The sequence below is a fragment of the Alexandromys fortis genome, unplaced genomic scaffold, assembly GCF_014885135.2.
Source record: "Alexandromys fortis isolate MF-2015 unplaced genomic scaffold, M_Fortis_MF-2015_v1.1 scaffold_121, whole genome shotgun sequence".
NCBI classification, from domain to species: Eukaryota; Metazoa; Chordata; class Mammalia; order Rodentia; family Cricetidae; genus Alexandromys; species Alexandromys fortis.
In genome coordinates, this window is record NW_026068037.1 from 4518925 (window position 1) to 4534769 (window position 15845).

A 15845-nucleotide genomic window follows, 5' to 3' on the forward strand; every position below is an offset into this window, starting at 1 on the left:
TCATAATGGATAATTTTTCTAATGTGTTCTTGAATTCGGTTTGCCAGTATTTTATTAAGAATTTTTGCGTCGATATTCATGAGTGAGATAGGCCTGTAGTTCTCTTTCTTGGTTGGGTCTTTGTGTGGTTTTGGTATCAGGGTAACTGTAGCTTCATAAAAGGAATTTGGCAATGACTTTTCTGTTTCTATACTGTGAAATACATTAAGGAGAATAGGTATTAGCTCTTCTTGGAAGTTCTGGTAGAATTCTGCATTGAAACCATCTGGTCCTGGGCTTTTTTTAGAGGGCAGATTTTTGATAACTGCTTCAAGTTCTTCGCGACTAACAGGTCTATTTAGATCTTTCACCTGGTCTTGGTTTAGCTTTGGTATATGGTACTTATCTAAAAAGATGTCCATTTCTTTTGTATTTTCCAGTTTTGTGGCATACAGGCTCCTGTAGTAAGATCTAATGATTCTCTGAATTTCCTCTGTGTCTGTGGTTATGTCCCCCTTTTCATTTCTGATCTTATTTATTTGCGTGTTCTCCCTCTGTTGTTTAATTAGTTTGGATAGGGGTTTGTCTATCTTGTTGATTTTCTCCAAGAACCAACTTTTTGTTTCATTGATTCTTTGGACTGTTTTCTGTGTTTCTATTTTGTTGATTTCTGCCCTCAGTTTGATTATTTCCAGTCTTCTACTCCTTCTGGGCACATCTGCTTCTTTTTTTTCTAAAGCTTTCAGGTGTGCTGTTAAGTCCCCAATGTATGCTTTCTCCGTTTTCTTTAAGTGGGCACTTAGTGCTATGAACTTTCCTCTTAGCACTGCTTTCATCGTGTCCCATAGGTTTGAGTATGTTGTCTCTTTATTTTCATTAAATTCAAGGAAGACTTTAATTTCCTTCTTAATTTCTTCCTTCACCCAGGTGTGGTTCAGTAGTTGATTGTTCAGTTTCCATGAGTTTGTCGGCTTTCTGGGGGCAGCATTGTTGTTGCCTTCTAACTTTAATCCGTGGTGATCTGATAAGACACAGGTGGACACTGATATTCTTTTGTATCTGTGGAGGCTTCCTTTGTTTCCGAGTATATGGTCAATTTTTGAGAAGGTTCCATGAGCTGCAGAGAAGAAGGTATATTCTTTCCTATTTGGGTGGAGTGTTCTATAGATGTCTGTTAAGTCCATTTGTTTCATTACCTCCAGTAATTCTCTTAATTCTCTATTAGGTTTCTGTCTGATTGACCTGTCCATTGGAGAGAGAGGTGTGTTGAAGTCTCCTACTATTAGTGTGTGTGGTTTGATGTCTGCCTTGAGTTCTAGTAATATTTCTTTTATATAAGTGGGTGCTTTTATATTAGGGGCATAGATATTCAGAATTGAGATGTCATCCTGATGAATTGTTCCTGTTATGAGTATAAAGTGTCCTTCTCGATCTCTTCTGATTGATTTTAGTTTGAAGTCCGTTTTGTTGGAAATTAGTACGGCCACACCTGCTTTTTTCTTAGGACCATTTGCTTGAAAGACCTTTTCCCAACCTTTTACTCTGAGTAGATGCCTGTCTTTGTGGTTGAGATGTGTTTCTTGCAAACAGCAGAATGTTGGATCCTGTTTTCGTATCCAATCTCTTAGCCTGTGCCTTTTTATAGGTGAATTGAGACCATTAATATTAAGTGATATTAATGACCAATTGTTGTTTACTCCGGTTATTCTTATTGTTTTTTTGGTAGTAGAGTTTGTGTGTGTGTCCCTTCTTTGAGTTGTGCTGGTGAAGGTTCACTAGATGCCTGAGTTATTGTAGTCAGTGTTGGCATTGTTGGATTCCTTGGGTTGCGATTTTCCTTCTATTACTTTCTGTAGAGCTGGATTTGTGGCTACGTATTGTTTAAATTTGTTCTTATCCTGGAATGTCTTGTTTTCTCCATTGATAGTGAACACTAGCTTGGCAGGGTACAGAAGTTTGGGTTTGCATCCATGGTCTCTTAGCTTTTGAAGTACCTCTATCCAGGACCTTCTGGCTTTCATGGTTTCCATAGAGAAGTCAGGTGTAATTCTGATCGGTTTACCTTTATAGGTTACTTGGCCTTTTTCCTTTGCAGCTCTTAATATTCTTTCTTTAACCTGTCTATTTTGTGTTTTGATTATTATATGGCGAGGGGAAGTTTTTCTTTGATCCAGTCTGTTTGGTGTTCTGTATGCTTCTTGAATATTCAAGGGGATAACTTTCTTTATGTTGGGAAAGTTTTCTTCCATAATTTTGTTAAAAATATTTTCTGGGCCTTCGAGCTGTGATTCTTCTCCTTCTTCTATTCCTATAATTCTTAGGTTTGGTCTTTTTATTGTGTCCCATATTTCTTGAATGTTTTGTGATGAGAATTTGTTGGCTTTGCTGTTTTCTTTGATCAGTGCATTTATTTTCTCTATGGTGTCCTCAGCATCTGAGATTCTTTCTTCTATCTCTTGTAGTCTATTGATTATGCTTGTTTCTGTAGACTCTGCTCGTTGGCCTAGATTTTCCATATCCAGCTGTTCTTCCCTTTGTGTTCTCTTCCTTGCTTCCCTTTCAGTTTTCAATTCTTGCACTGTTTCCATTACCTGTTTGATCGTTTTTTCTTGGTTTCCCAGGGTCTCATGTACATATTTACTTAATTCTTCGAACTTTTTGTTATTCTTCTCATCCATTTCTATAAGGGTGTTTATTACATATTTTTTAAGGGATTCTATTGCTTTCATAAAGTCAATTTTTTCCACTTCTTCTGTGTTAGGGTGTTCAAATCTTTCTGTTGTAAGATCTTTGGGATCTGGTGTTTTCATGTTGTTTTTCAGATTATTGGGTGATGTTCTGCCTTGGCGCCTGCCCATCTCCTCCTTTCAATGCTATCTAATTGGTCTTTTAAAATCGGATCAGGTTTCTCTGCTGGCCAGAGGCTTCTCTTACTAAGTGCCCTCGCTCTGTTTCCTGGCTTCTGCCGGGGGCCAAGAACCCTTTCACCCCTCAGAAGGGTTTTCCGGAACAGGACCCGGCTCCCCGTTTGCCAGGGCTCTCGCCTACCAAAGGCCTACCTCTTTGATTTAATTGTAGTGGGGCGATCTGCTCTCGGTGTTGCGCACTGGTCCCTGCCGCCTTCGTCCTCTGCCACCGCACCAGTCCCCTCTGGTCCCAGCCGCAGCCTGCAGCCTGGCCTGCGTTGCCCGCCTGCGCCGCCGCCGGCTCCATCTGCGGGCGCCTGCGCCGCCGCTGGCTCCGTCTGCGGGGTATTCCTCTCTTTTCTTCTCAGAATTTTATACTGTAGTCTCTTGGGCTTGTGCCTTTGACCTATTTTTGATTAAGTTGTATATATTGTATGAGTTGTGCATTTAGCCTCATTTGTACAAAACACTATTTCCAGCTGAGAGGTCTGAAAGTGATGTTCATAAATCAGTGGATTATGAATGTGATGACTAGTGCATGTGTTACTCTTCTGGTTGCTATAACCAAATATCTGACAAGAAACCATGCTAAGAAGGGACATTTGTTTGCTTTGGAGTTCATGAGGAAGGTACAGTAGCAACTGAGTGAGGTGACCATTACATTGCATTCACAATCAAAAGGCTCAGGAAATTAATGTTGTTGCTCAACCTGCTTCTCCTTCTATTCACTCAGGGTTTCAAGTCCATAGGACACTGAGAGCCACATGTAAATGGGTCTTTCCTCTTTAAGTAGTTTTTCTAGAACTACTTAAACACATAAACATACCAAAGGATCGTTTCTATTGCAATTCTAACTCCAATGAAGATGACAATTAAGATTAACTATTACAGTTTACCTCAGAACGTAATTTTTTTTTTTTTTACTTAGAGTCTTTCTAGAAAACTCAGCATAGTCTCAAACTTATGGTCCTCCTGCTTCCGTCCCCTGGGAGGAAGAAGTGCAGGTGTGTGCTACCATACCTAGCTATTTCTGGCCTCAAAATTATATTATGCTGACTATGTCTATCTGTATCCCAGCTTTTTGCTGTCTTTATTACTTTGCTTTGTAGCAAGTTCCAAATGGAAAGATAAGTGTCCTCAATTTTCAGTCTCCTCTTTCAAGATAGCTTTGGTAGTCCAGGACTTTGTGCCAACTTTAGAAACATCTGTTTCTACAAAAAGGAGAGTATTCTTTCTTTTGTAATGTTATTTTATTTATTGTTTTAAATTTCATACATGTATACAATGTATCTTGATCACATTAGTCTCAACTAATCTCAGAATGACTGATCAAATCTCATCTTCCTCCCAACTTCATCCACACCATTATTTATTTTCTTACTTATGAATTTAACCCACTGAGTCTAGTCAGTGTTGCCCATATATATACATTGCCATGGTGTCATCCTACTGGTGGCCTAATCCCAAAGAACTTGTCCTCCTCCAGCAGCCATCAAGTGCTAATAGTTCCTGAAATGGGGTGGAGGTTTGTGAGCCCCTCCCCACACCATGCTGAAATTAAAACAATATTTGAGAATTTCATATAATGTATTTCAAAATTATTCAGCCCCATTCTTCCTCCTAACTTCTAGATCCACTTCTACCTCCTACCCCTTATATAAGGTCCTCTCTTTTAATTTCATCCCCCTCAACTCCAATTTACGCTGCCCATATGATCCTGGGTATGGGGACGTCCATTTGAGCATGGTCCACTTACCAGTAGCCATACCCGTAAAGAAAACCAACCCTCCCTCCCTAAGAAGCTGCCAGCTGTCCACAGCTCCCCAGTGAGGAGGGTTATTATCAGCACCTTCCTGCTCAATGCTGAAATGCTGACCCTTCCTACCCCAGTAACTGTGAACTGCACACAGCTCTCCAGTTAGGAGGGTTCTTGTCAACACCTTCCTGATCCATGATAGAATGTGACCCTCCCTCCCCCAGAAGCTACCTACTGGCCACTGCTCCCCAGTGAGGACAGTTCTTCTCAATCTTCTCAATACCTTCCTGCTCTGTGCTATAATGATGAATGATTTGATCTTGAACGGGGTTTATGCATGCACCCAAAGCTGCTGAGTCCATGAGTGTGAAGGCCCCATTAAATCAAAAAGACACTCCTTTTCTTGAGTCCTCCCTGACCTCTGGCTGTTACCATCTTTCTGCCCACTCTTTCATGATGGCCCTTGAGCCTTGGGAGGAAGTATGATATTGATGTCCCATTTGTGACTGAGCACTCTGCTGACGTTTATTCTCTGCACTCTGAACAGCTGTGAGTTTCCACTGCCCAAAGAAATGTAATCTCATGACTTCTGAGATCTCTACTATTCTACAGGTAGATAGACAAATTTACAGGACAGTTTGATGCTATATCCATTTAGCAGAATAATAAAAGTGAGTTCACTTTGGTCTTGACCAGCAGCTGCTGTGTTCCCATGTAAAACAGCCATGTCAAATCAAGAAGACAGCACTTCATGACACTTCTCTCTAGCCTACAACTCTTAGGTTCTTCCTGTGATGTTTACTCAATTTCTGGAAGTAAGTATATTGCCCATGAGCCATAGTGAGGAATACTGTCATCTGAAGATCTTCTCATTCATGAACTAAGGATTATGTATCATTATGTATCTAGGGTTTTTCCAAGCAATATTTTAAAATTTTCAGTTCCCAGCTTCAGACCTACATGTTTCACACATACTAGTTTCCTAAGTTCTACCATTTCTTTGGTTCTACCATAGATGAAACTATTCTTAGTAATTTTGGGGTAGGTTTCTGGACCTTAAAAGTTCCCCAGACCTCTAGTCAGTGGATTTCTTATAAAAGACTGACATGGAGAGATGAGCAGACTCCTTGTTAGACTTTGAAGCACCTATACTCTATGAAGGAATACAGTAGTATATTGTTTGCCATCTTTTTCTGAGAAGACAAACAGGAAAAAAATCAAACATTTCCATTTTTTTTCCTGTATTGAATGGGAAGTCAGATAACCTGTAAGGAAACATCTTTTTATAAAATTACTTCAGCTAAGTGAAACTGTATGATTGAATATACTGAGACTTGAATCCCACTGCATTTCTCATCTTCCCCTTCAAGGCCATGCCTGCCAACATCACAGTAAGAAAGCTGCCAGGAGCCATGTGCACACAGCTCAACACCACCTAGAGATTCACCAACGGGACAGAGAACAAGAGGGGTTATCCAAAGGATGCAATTCTGTAGAACTGGGTATTAACTACAGGAACTGAGAGCAGATTGGGCTACCATGAACTGGGAGGATGGGGTGGTAGGCAAAGGACACAAGGTTTCAGTTGGACAAAGAAAGGTGATCAGGGAGTGTACTGTGTGGTTATAGTTAAGCATGTGATTATTTGTGTGTGTATGTGTGTGTGTGTGTGTGTGTGTAGTTAAGCATGTGAGATTCATATGTATGAATGTATGTATGTATGTAGTACTTCTGGGAAAATGATGCAGTGGAAGGAGGGAGACAGGTAAAAATACATCAGTGGAGCTGATTAAACACAACAGTAGTAAACACTGTGCTTTAGAAACACAGGCCAACAAGGAAAGAGAAGTTCTAAGGAATCCTGGATGTGAGTGAAATAAGGAAGTGTGGTAAATTGGTGGTTCCTTTCCTCAGTGTATGTTAAGGTCAATGCAGTGTGTGGATCATCGCTCTGGGCAAGTTTGATGCCCCATGCTGTGTAACAAAAGGGAATATTTGCGAACAGTAGAGACATTTCCAACACTCCTTCCCAGTCCTAGTGAACTGAGACTTTAATGCATGATCCTGGCCCAAAAATAAAAGAGGGGAGTCTTTGGACGCTCTGGTGCAGGAGTAGAGAACTGAGTCACTTGGGAGCACAGATAGTTCTTTCCTCCCTCCCTTTTTCTGACAGGACTTGGAGAAAAAAGGAAATGTTAGTGTGAGCACTTTGCTGGAGAGATGGTGATGGTGAGCTGCTTTGGCCAACAGGTTTAAGTTCAAGACTGTTGGGTTTTTATCCAGGAGAAGGAAGAGGAGGACAAAGAAAAGGAAGGAAGAGGAAGAATGAAAAAAGAAAAAGTGAATGGACAAAAACACACATATTGAGAATACACATCAAATAATGTTCATTTTATATATTCGCTCTACCTTAATCAGAAGTCCACATCAACATAGCTTCCTCATGTGCAAAGTTTCAAAAAAACAAAAACAAAAATGATAGAAAAGAGGTGGGGCTTGGGAAGACCCTTATGTTTTCTAATATGAGTGACAAAAATATAAGGGTTTTAGGTTGCTGTTGGGGTAAGAAGAAAACTTGCCTTTGTCTGGTCAAGATGATTTTTTGGCTGTATTACTTCACTTCACAGTGCTCTGGCACTAAATTCTATGCTGAAGACACAGCTCTGTAACTGGACAGTCTCACACAGAAAGCAGCCTCAACAGTCTTCATCGGCAGTTCTAGTTTTCTTAATCAGGTGGTGACTTGAATTCTACCACGCTCAAAAAGTAAACTCTTTGTTTCTTATGCTTGATCAAAGCTACTGTCTTCTGTATCTTAGAATAGACTCAGCAACCCAGCAGGGGCCAGCACACACCACTGCAATAAAATGTACTGTGTCTTCTGTGGAAGTCACTACCCCGCCAGTGTCATCCTTGTTTCCGCCTCTCTTTGTGTGGCAACTGACTTTGTCCTTGAAGAGATTATTTCCCTTATGGAACTTTAATAGGGTCCCGGGGCGTGTCCCTGGGCACAAAATGATGGAAATTTTCCCTCACATCACTTGAAAGTTCTATTTTCTTGACTTCTCTGTTGTTTTTAGTTCCAACTAAGACAGTAATTTGCCTTTTGGAACAGTTATATGTGTTGATGTTCCTGGAGTCAGTGGAGTCCATGGGTTCCTTTCAGAGTTCATGGACTCAAGGTTGTCGTGATTGTACAGTGTAAGTTAGATGTCAAGAACACAGCTCTGAATAAAAGGGAAATTTTCGTTTTGAAAGCTAGAAATGCATTTCTTCTGAATAATAGTGTTTACCCTATAGCAAATCTTTTGTTGTTGATCATATAATTTTCTTTGAAGAGAATTTACTGTTTAATCATTCTGGAATTGTTTCCTGAGATTATACTATTTGCTTATCTGATATCGAATTGACAGTCTATATAACTCTTATCCATGAGCAATGGTCTGTGTCACACATTAGCAAGCACTTCCCAGCTCCTTCAGAATCAGCACAATAACATACTGCAGCAAAAGATAAGGCCTGAGTTCTAGACCAAACATGTCTCTTATGAAATGAGTAATCTTGAAAACACCATCTGGGAGGAGAAGAGATGGTTCAGCAACTAAGACAGCAATGGATAGGAGTTCAATTCCGAGCACCCATGTCAGGGGCTCATAACCACCTGTACCCTCAGCTCCAAAGGATTTGATGCTCTCTTCTGGTCTCTGAGGTTACCACACGCATATGCATACACACATACACACACACACACACACACACACACACACACACACACACACAAACACTTGTCGTTTTTAAAATAAAACATTTATTTCTGGGCCTCAGTCTTCTGCTTCACACACTGAACCATGTCTGTCTTAATGTTTTTGGTTAGTTTGATTATAAAAATGTTGCATTATTATATTAGTTAAAATTTTCACTGAATTCTGTAATGCCTAATATAACTAAAGTTTAAAATCAGTCTGCCAATTCTCTGTCTCTATCCAGTTCTGAATGAAAGGTCAGGTGGGCTATTTTAGTTAGGGTTTTTATTGCTGTGAAGAGACACTATCACAGCAAGTCTTATAAGGGAAAACATTTAACTGTGGTGGTGGTTCCCTTACAGCTCAGAGGTTTAGTTCATTATCATCAATGGAAGGAAGGTCAGCAAGCAGGCAGACAAGGTACTGAAGATGTAGCCAAGCTTGCAGAATTGTCTTTAATCTGTCAGTCATGTTTTAAATAAACGCTGATTGGCCAGGCAGGAAATATAGGTGGGAAAACCAGACAGGAAATAGAAATGATGTAATGAGAACAGGAGAATTCTAGGAAGGAAGAAGTTGATTCCTCCCACTCCTGCCCAGACCACTGAAGCAGCAGGATGTGATCTGCCCCACTGAAAAAAGGTACTAAGCCACATGGCTAACATAGATCAGAAAAATGAGTTAATCAAGATGTGAGAGTTAGCCAGTGAGAGACTAGAGCTAATGGGCCAATCAGCTTATAATTTATGGAGACCTATGTGTGATTTTCTTTGGGACCTGCCAACTGTGGGGAACTGGGCAGGACAGAAAACCCCAAGAAACAAGCAGGCCCCCATTCATGTTACACAAGCTTCCTACATCTTGAGGAAGGGATTGGTCATACTCGGTGTGGCTTGAGCATATATGAGACCTCAAAGCCCACCTCCACAGTGACACACTTCCTCCAACATGACCATGCCTACTCCAACAAAGCCACACCTCCTAGTCCTGCCACTCCATTTGGGGACCATTTCCTTTCCAATCACCACCTAGGTATCCTGACCTAGCTCAGCTAATCCACCAATTTAGATGAGTTTGATTCGGAAATGGGCTCACTGACCACAGAGAGAGCCGTTCAGATGTCCTTTCAATAATTCCATTTGGTGGCAGAATATATCCTAAAACGCTGATAGTGGAGCTGAGGACTCTACAAAACCATCAGCTCATCTGTGGGGCAGGGATTCTGTCACACTGAGTGGTGTGAGCCACACATGCAGAACTGGAGAAACTGCCAGGTCCTTTATACTCACTCTTCCTCTCCACAGGAAGACTGGTAGGAACTGTTCCATTTCCAGCAGGTGCAGATCCACAGAAAACAAACAAGACAAGCATCTGTTTGCTTTCCTACAGTTTCATACCAACACAAAGAGTTTGGATCTTGAAATTTCAGCCACTATGTTAACAGCTGGTGGCCTGAACCACAGAATGACTTCTTTCTAGACGTTTCTAAATGCCTAAGATGAGCAGTGCCACCTCCTGTTGGGGCTGCAAAGGAGAGCTGGCTTCAGAATGCTCTCACCAGAAGTGGACTGGATGAATTAGGAATGTGTAGACAATGAAAATAAAGTCGTCTAAGCAAACAAAAGGAACTGACTGGGGAGAGAAGGAGAGTGAGAGATTTAAAGGGTATATCCATCATAAAATGCACATTTGTACAAAGACTGTATATATAGATAATTTTTGAATGTGGTGTGTGTGTGTGTGTGTGTGTGTGTGTGTGAGAGAGAGAGAGAGAGAGAGAGAGAGAGAGAGAGAGAGAGAGAGAGAGAGAGAGAGAGAGAGAAACCCATCCCAAGCAGCAGTCTTGATTTTTGTAGCATGGATGTTGAAACTGACTGCTCTGTTTGGGTGCTGATGGTGTTCTAGGGCTTCAACTGAGACATTTGTGGGTTGTGATAGTAAAATCAAATAACAGCAACACTATCATAAGATATAAGGTATTAAAGTAGAGATAGCAATGCATTACAAGATTGTGTGAGTGCTGGATAATTCAAAGAGTGGAAATTTGTGTGTATCTTGTTTGAGATGATACAAACTTCCTTCAGAAAGCTCAGATTAGAACCACAGTCCGCCTTCCAGTGGACTCTGAGGTTTTGTTGCTGTTACCTTAATCTAAATCTAATGTTAAGAAAACAACTCTGTCAGTGGATTTTATTGTGCTTTAAATGAATACTTGTCTGTGATTTTTGCGTTTAGGGACTGTGTCTCCTTTGAGAAATGGATAAGTGCTAAGCGATTCACCTCTACACTGAGTGAAGCAGACACAGTGCAATCTGAGCTACACTGAAGGATAACCTAGTTAGATGGGAGATCCCAGAAAACTTGGGTGTTCACGGTGTTTGCTTCTTGTTAGCCATTTCACAGTCTCTTTCTCTTCATCTCATTTGGTAACTTTCATTTTTCCCAAGAATTCTCTTGACAGAAAATCTGGTAAGCGGTCTCAGCACCCTCTACTTCTTGAAGGTCCCTTTGCTTCTGGACCTCTAGACACAAGACCTCCCCCAGAAAATGTCAAGCTAGAGAGCTGCTGTACAGTCCCCACACTGAACAGAGGCTCAATGTGTCTGGTGTTTTGCACAAGGTATCTGCCCTCTGAGTTGATTGTTGGGTGATATCTGTGTACCTGTCTGCATCCCTTCTGCTTTTAGAGAGTGGAATCTGCAATTGGTGTTCAAGGCCACAGAACCTCTCCAATTCTTTGCAATGATATCCCAGCCAATGATTAAGACCCCTAAGCACACTCATCTCTGCAAGGTGGATGTATCTTTAGGTCAGCATATAAATCCACTCACTCACCTTGCGCTTGGTTAGCTCTAAATTTCCCTTCCTGTCTTCAGTGCTCTGAAACCTGTCAACTCTGTGTACCTGTGATCATGTTGATGGCTTTGCTTTCTCCACACAGGTGACAACATTGGCTCAGGAGGTTTCCCAACTAGGGAAAGATATGAGGAACATCATTCAACTTCTGGAAAATATCTTGTCACCTCAGCAACCATCAAGATTTTGCTCTCTGCATCCCACTCCGATGTGTCCTTCCAGAGAAAGCTTACAGACTAGGGTGAGCTGGAGTGCTCATCAGCCTTGCCTACATTTTCAGGCAGGTGGAGCACAACTTTACCATGGTAATGCCACCTCCGACATCTGGAGTGTGGATCCCTCCTCTTTGTGCAACAGCCCTCAACGAACTGAAACTCATGAGCAAACCCCAGCAGACAGTGAACTGCTTCATTCTCCAAACCACTGCCACGTTATCCAGGAAGGTCATTTGCAGTTCCTAAGGTGCATCTCCCCCCATTCTGATACCACGCTGACACCTTTGCAGTCCATCTCAGCCAGTCTCTCCTCCTCTGTCTGCTCCTCTTCAGAAACATCCTTGCACCTAGTTCTCCCAAGTAGATCAGAAGAAGGCAGCATCACCCACAGACCTGTGAGTTCCTTCAGTTTGGAAAATTTACCAGGCTCTTGGAACCGAGAAACGTCTACAGAACCATTGGAGAACTTTCCAGTGGAAGTTATCACAAGCACAGTAGACACAAAGGACAGCAAAGCCATAAACGTATGATATCAGCACCTAGGGGCAGCTTTCGATGCCAAACTGTTGCTGCATGACAGCTCTAGTTTGCTTTTTGGGCCTCTAGTAGGCATGGAGCCTAAGCAATGTTGGGAATTCTGCAGAAAAGAGGTCAGGGAGCCAGGCAAAGGCAGATCCACCTCTATACTGTAGCAAACAATTTCTAGATCTTAGAAGAATCAACCCTTTTTCTGTACAAGTATTAATTTACTAGTCTGTTTGGCAGACTTTGGATAACCAAAGACCCTGAGGGTCTGAGTAGATAGAAATCCCAGACAAAGAGTTTGGGAACCAGTTTTGAAGTAAGTGGCTTTTGTGAAGTGCAGCAAAGGTTTTTCCTGATTGTCATTTCTGAACAATATCCATAGCACGGTTAGCCTTGTGTGCATGGCCCCTGCTGATCTATTTTCCCCTTTTTGAAGGCAGAGGAACAATTATCACTGCATGTCATCTCCTAGACAATCAGTAAAATAGAGCTGGTGGCCTATAGTGCTTAGCTAGCTGCACATTATTTGCCATGTAAATGAATATGTCTTTATTTATTGAAAAAACTATTTTTATAATCTTGTTGTGAAATATGTATTTAAACTACTTAAACTATTTATAAAGAAACAAATGTTTTCTTTTCATTTTGGTAAAAAAAAGCTTGGTGTTTTAACAAGAAATTCACTATAGTTATGTATAGTAAATCAAAAATTATAATTAAGAGGTTGTAGTTTCTAAAAGAATCCCATTTTATCTGCATGCAGTTTAGAAAACAGTAAAAATAATGCACCTTCACACTTCTGGGCTACGAAAGGACAGTGGGATCATATTTTCTTAACAAAATAAAAACATGGACTCAGCGTGAAGTCCATGAGGTTTGGCCTGTTTGTGGAGAGGACCCCTCATCGCTGCTAACTCATGCCATTCTGTGGACCCCAGCATTGTATTCTGTGCTGTAAGAGCTCAAGCTTTGTATAATATGTGATCACAACCTACATTAAGTCACTTAGGGTTCAAAAATATTAGCGTGTCCTACCCTGGTTTCCCATTTTAGGAGAGGCCATGGAGTAATGTCCAAATGAAACAAAGACTTCTGGACTGTGACTGATGGGCACAGTACTCACTTAAGTGGCTCATGATACTTGTTCAGCTTAGGGCGGCATTGAACCTTTGAAGTTAAAGCTCCACATGGAACTGATAGCTACATGGTAGATGCTGTGTGTGTGGCAGAAGAAAGGAAACATGAGGTTACATGGCTAGGATGCTCACAGCTAGAAGCCAGAATGTTTCCAGTTCTTCACACACACCAACATGAAAATTGCAATGCTATGTTTGGCAATGATGTAAGCACCTTTGTATAAGCTGCACATTCTGTCTGAGGACATTTGGACTTCATCCTCTCCAGTTTCCCTTTAAGTCCATATTATGGAGCTCTTCTGGTTTTATACCCATCACAGAAGATAAACCATGCAGAATTTCATCATTAAAAAAATATCAAAATGAGCTGAGGTTTCTGGTGTGATTTGTGGCCCTAAACCTGGCTAGAGCAGCAGAACCAAAAAAGAAATTTTAAGAAAACAACACATGTGGGGGCGGGGGTCAGTGAATGGAGAGATGGCTCAGGGGTTAAGACTCCTGGCTACGTTTCCAAAGGTCCTGAGTTCAATTCCCAACAACTATATGGTGGCTCACAACCATCTATAAAAGTATCTGGTGCCTTCTTCTGTTGTGCTGGTGTACCTGCAGGCAGAACACCATACACATAACAAGAAATCTTTTAAAAAATAAAGAAAAAAAAAGAAAAGAGCACAGAATTAAGCAACCTACCCAAAGCCTGAGAAGGTCTATCCTTCACACATTCAATCTTGAGTTTCTTCCTAGGTTTGGGGGAAGCTAAGGAAAAAGCAACCATGCAGATTTCATGTGCTCATTTGCTCACTCCCTGTTTCTTCTCTCTACTTATCTCATCATTTTCAGTGCTATTCAAAGGGAGTTTACTAAACCAAAGGTTCGTGAAGAGCCATGTGACAAGTCGGCAGGACTCTCACTGATTCCAAGTACAGAAAGTGACATCTCTGATGCTGACTGTATACAAGAGATGTTTAGAAATTAACATGTGTTATGCTCTCTCATATGATCACCAAACAGAAATAGTCATCATTATCCATATTTTAAAATAAATAATTGGAATAATTTCTTTTTAATTTTCCTTATCACACTGTTTTAAATTTCAGAACATATACTCAAACGATCACTTCAGATACTTCACATCCACATTGACCCCTGCTGCCTTTTAAAATTTATAAGTAATTAATTTCCTCTTAAATCTATGAATAAATTCTTGCTCCTGTCTTTCTAAGTAGGTGAACAGATACGAAGTAGTCTCTAAGGATTTGAGATGTCTAGTGACATGTTTGGAAGCACGTGGTATTTTTCTATACAGCACCTTCTCTCCTCACAGTCGATTTTAGTGGCTTAAGAACCAGCTCCTGCCAGCATAGAATTGCAACTAAATAGAAGCAAGCAGAACCTCAGAATTGGCAGGGCTCCTAGTGGGGCCTAGCTGGAGAACGCCTTCCTCTTCGGCGCCAACCTCTCCTCCACCTCGACACACAGAAATCTTCTACATCTGAGGCAGCACCGACTGAGGTGGTTTGTTTCATTTGGGCCATGCGCACCATGACGTTGCTACAGGAAATGAGAAGTCTCATCTTCTCCTGTGTGAGGTTCTCTAAGGACAACTGCCCAGCAAAGAACACAGAGTACATCGTCCCATCAGAGGTGCTGAGGAGCAAGTCTCAGATCTACAAGGAACATAAGTAGTTACTTTCCTTACCAAGTTAATTGTCTTAAAAATAATATTCAGGAAAAATTTTATTTTAAAAAATGAAAAGGGTCTCTTGAGAACACTTGCTGTTCTTTCCGATTATCCAAGTTCAATTACTATGATCTATCCTAGGTATCTCACAATCACCTGTATCTCCAGCTCCAGGGAATCGCATACTCTCCTCCAGCTTCCTCAGGTATACACATATGTGTACACACATGCTCACGTGTGCACACACACAATACACCTTTAAAAACGAAATATGATAATGGGCTACATGCAGTTCTGTTTAAGTAAACCAGACAGATTATGTGAGATCTATTTGTTCAATGTAAGAAGGATTTTCTGCTATTGAAGCTTATAAACAGAGCTTGTTATTACGTGCAATAGGTAAAGTATCCTCTTCAAAGACTGGCTATTTGACAGAATGGTACTGTTCTGAATGTTCTGGACTGTCCAATGTGAGCTAGTGTATTTGAATCATTGAACATCTGGCTCCAAGCCAGAGACTTTAGTTGGAGTCTGAGGAATTTGGCACTTGGCGAGCTCCCTGAATGACTAACATATAGTAAAAATTAACAAATACTAGTCTAAACTCTACTGAGTTACAAGTTTACATTTTACTGATGCGTATATAAATGGACCAGCATCTAAATCCATGAAAGAGTCGTGAGTCTGTATCTGCATTCTGCATAAGCTTGCTTAGTTCCAAAGTAAGTTAGTTTCCAACTTTCATCAAATCATGTATTTCTCAGACAATCTTAAGAAAGAGACAGAACTCTGACTTCAAAATACATTCTGGATGGTCCTGGATGCACGACCTCAGGCAGTTATTCAACACAGCTGAGCTTCTAAAACGTGGGCCTCCTACCACATCTAATGTGCAGCACCTCTGAAATTTACAGAAGCAGATTAAGTGGGAGCCCACCAGTTGGCATACAATGAACTCTCAGCAAATGCTGACTTACCTCCCTCCAGGTCCTCTCCCACTTTCCTTCCCTTTGCCATCTGGGTTTCTCCCTCCCTCTGTACTCATCTA

General features: G+C 41.0%; 1 protein-coding gene across 1 annotated transcript in view; it reads left to right on the forward strand.

Annotated features, from left to right (window-relative positions):
• Positions 1-12399, forward strand: part of Kcnh8 (potassium voltage-gated channel subfamily H member 8) — a 462775-nt gene extending 450376 nt beyond the window's left edge. Inside the window, exon 18 of the mRNA XM_050165081.1 lies at positions 11326-12399. Within this exon, the coding sequence (XP_050021038.1) occupies positions 11326-11985 (660 nt within the window). The 3' untranslated portion in view covers positions 11986-12399. The remainder of the gene's footprint in view (positions 1-11325) is intronic.
• Positions 12400-15845: the final 3446 nt, after the last annotated feature.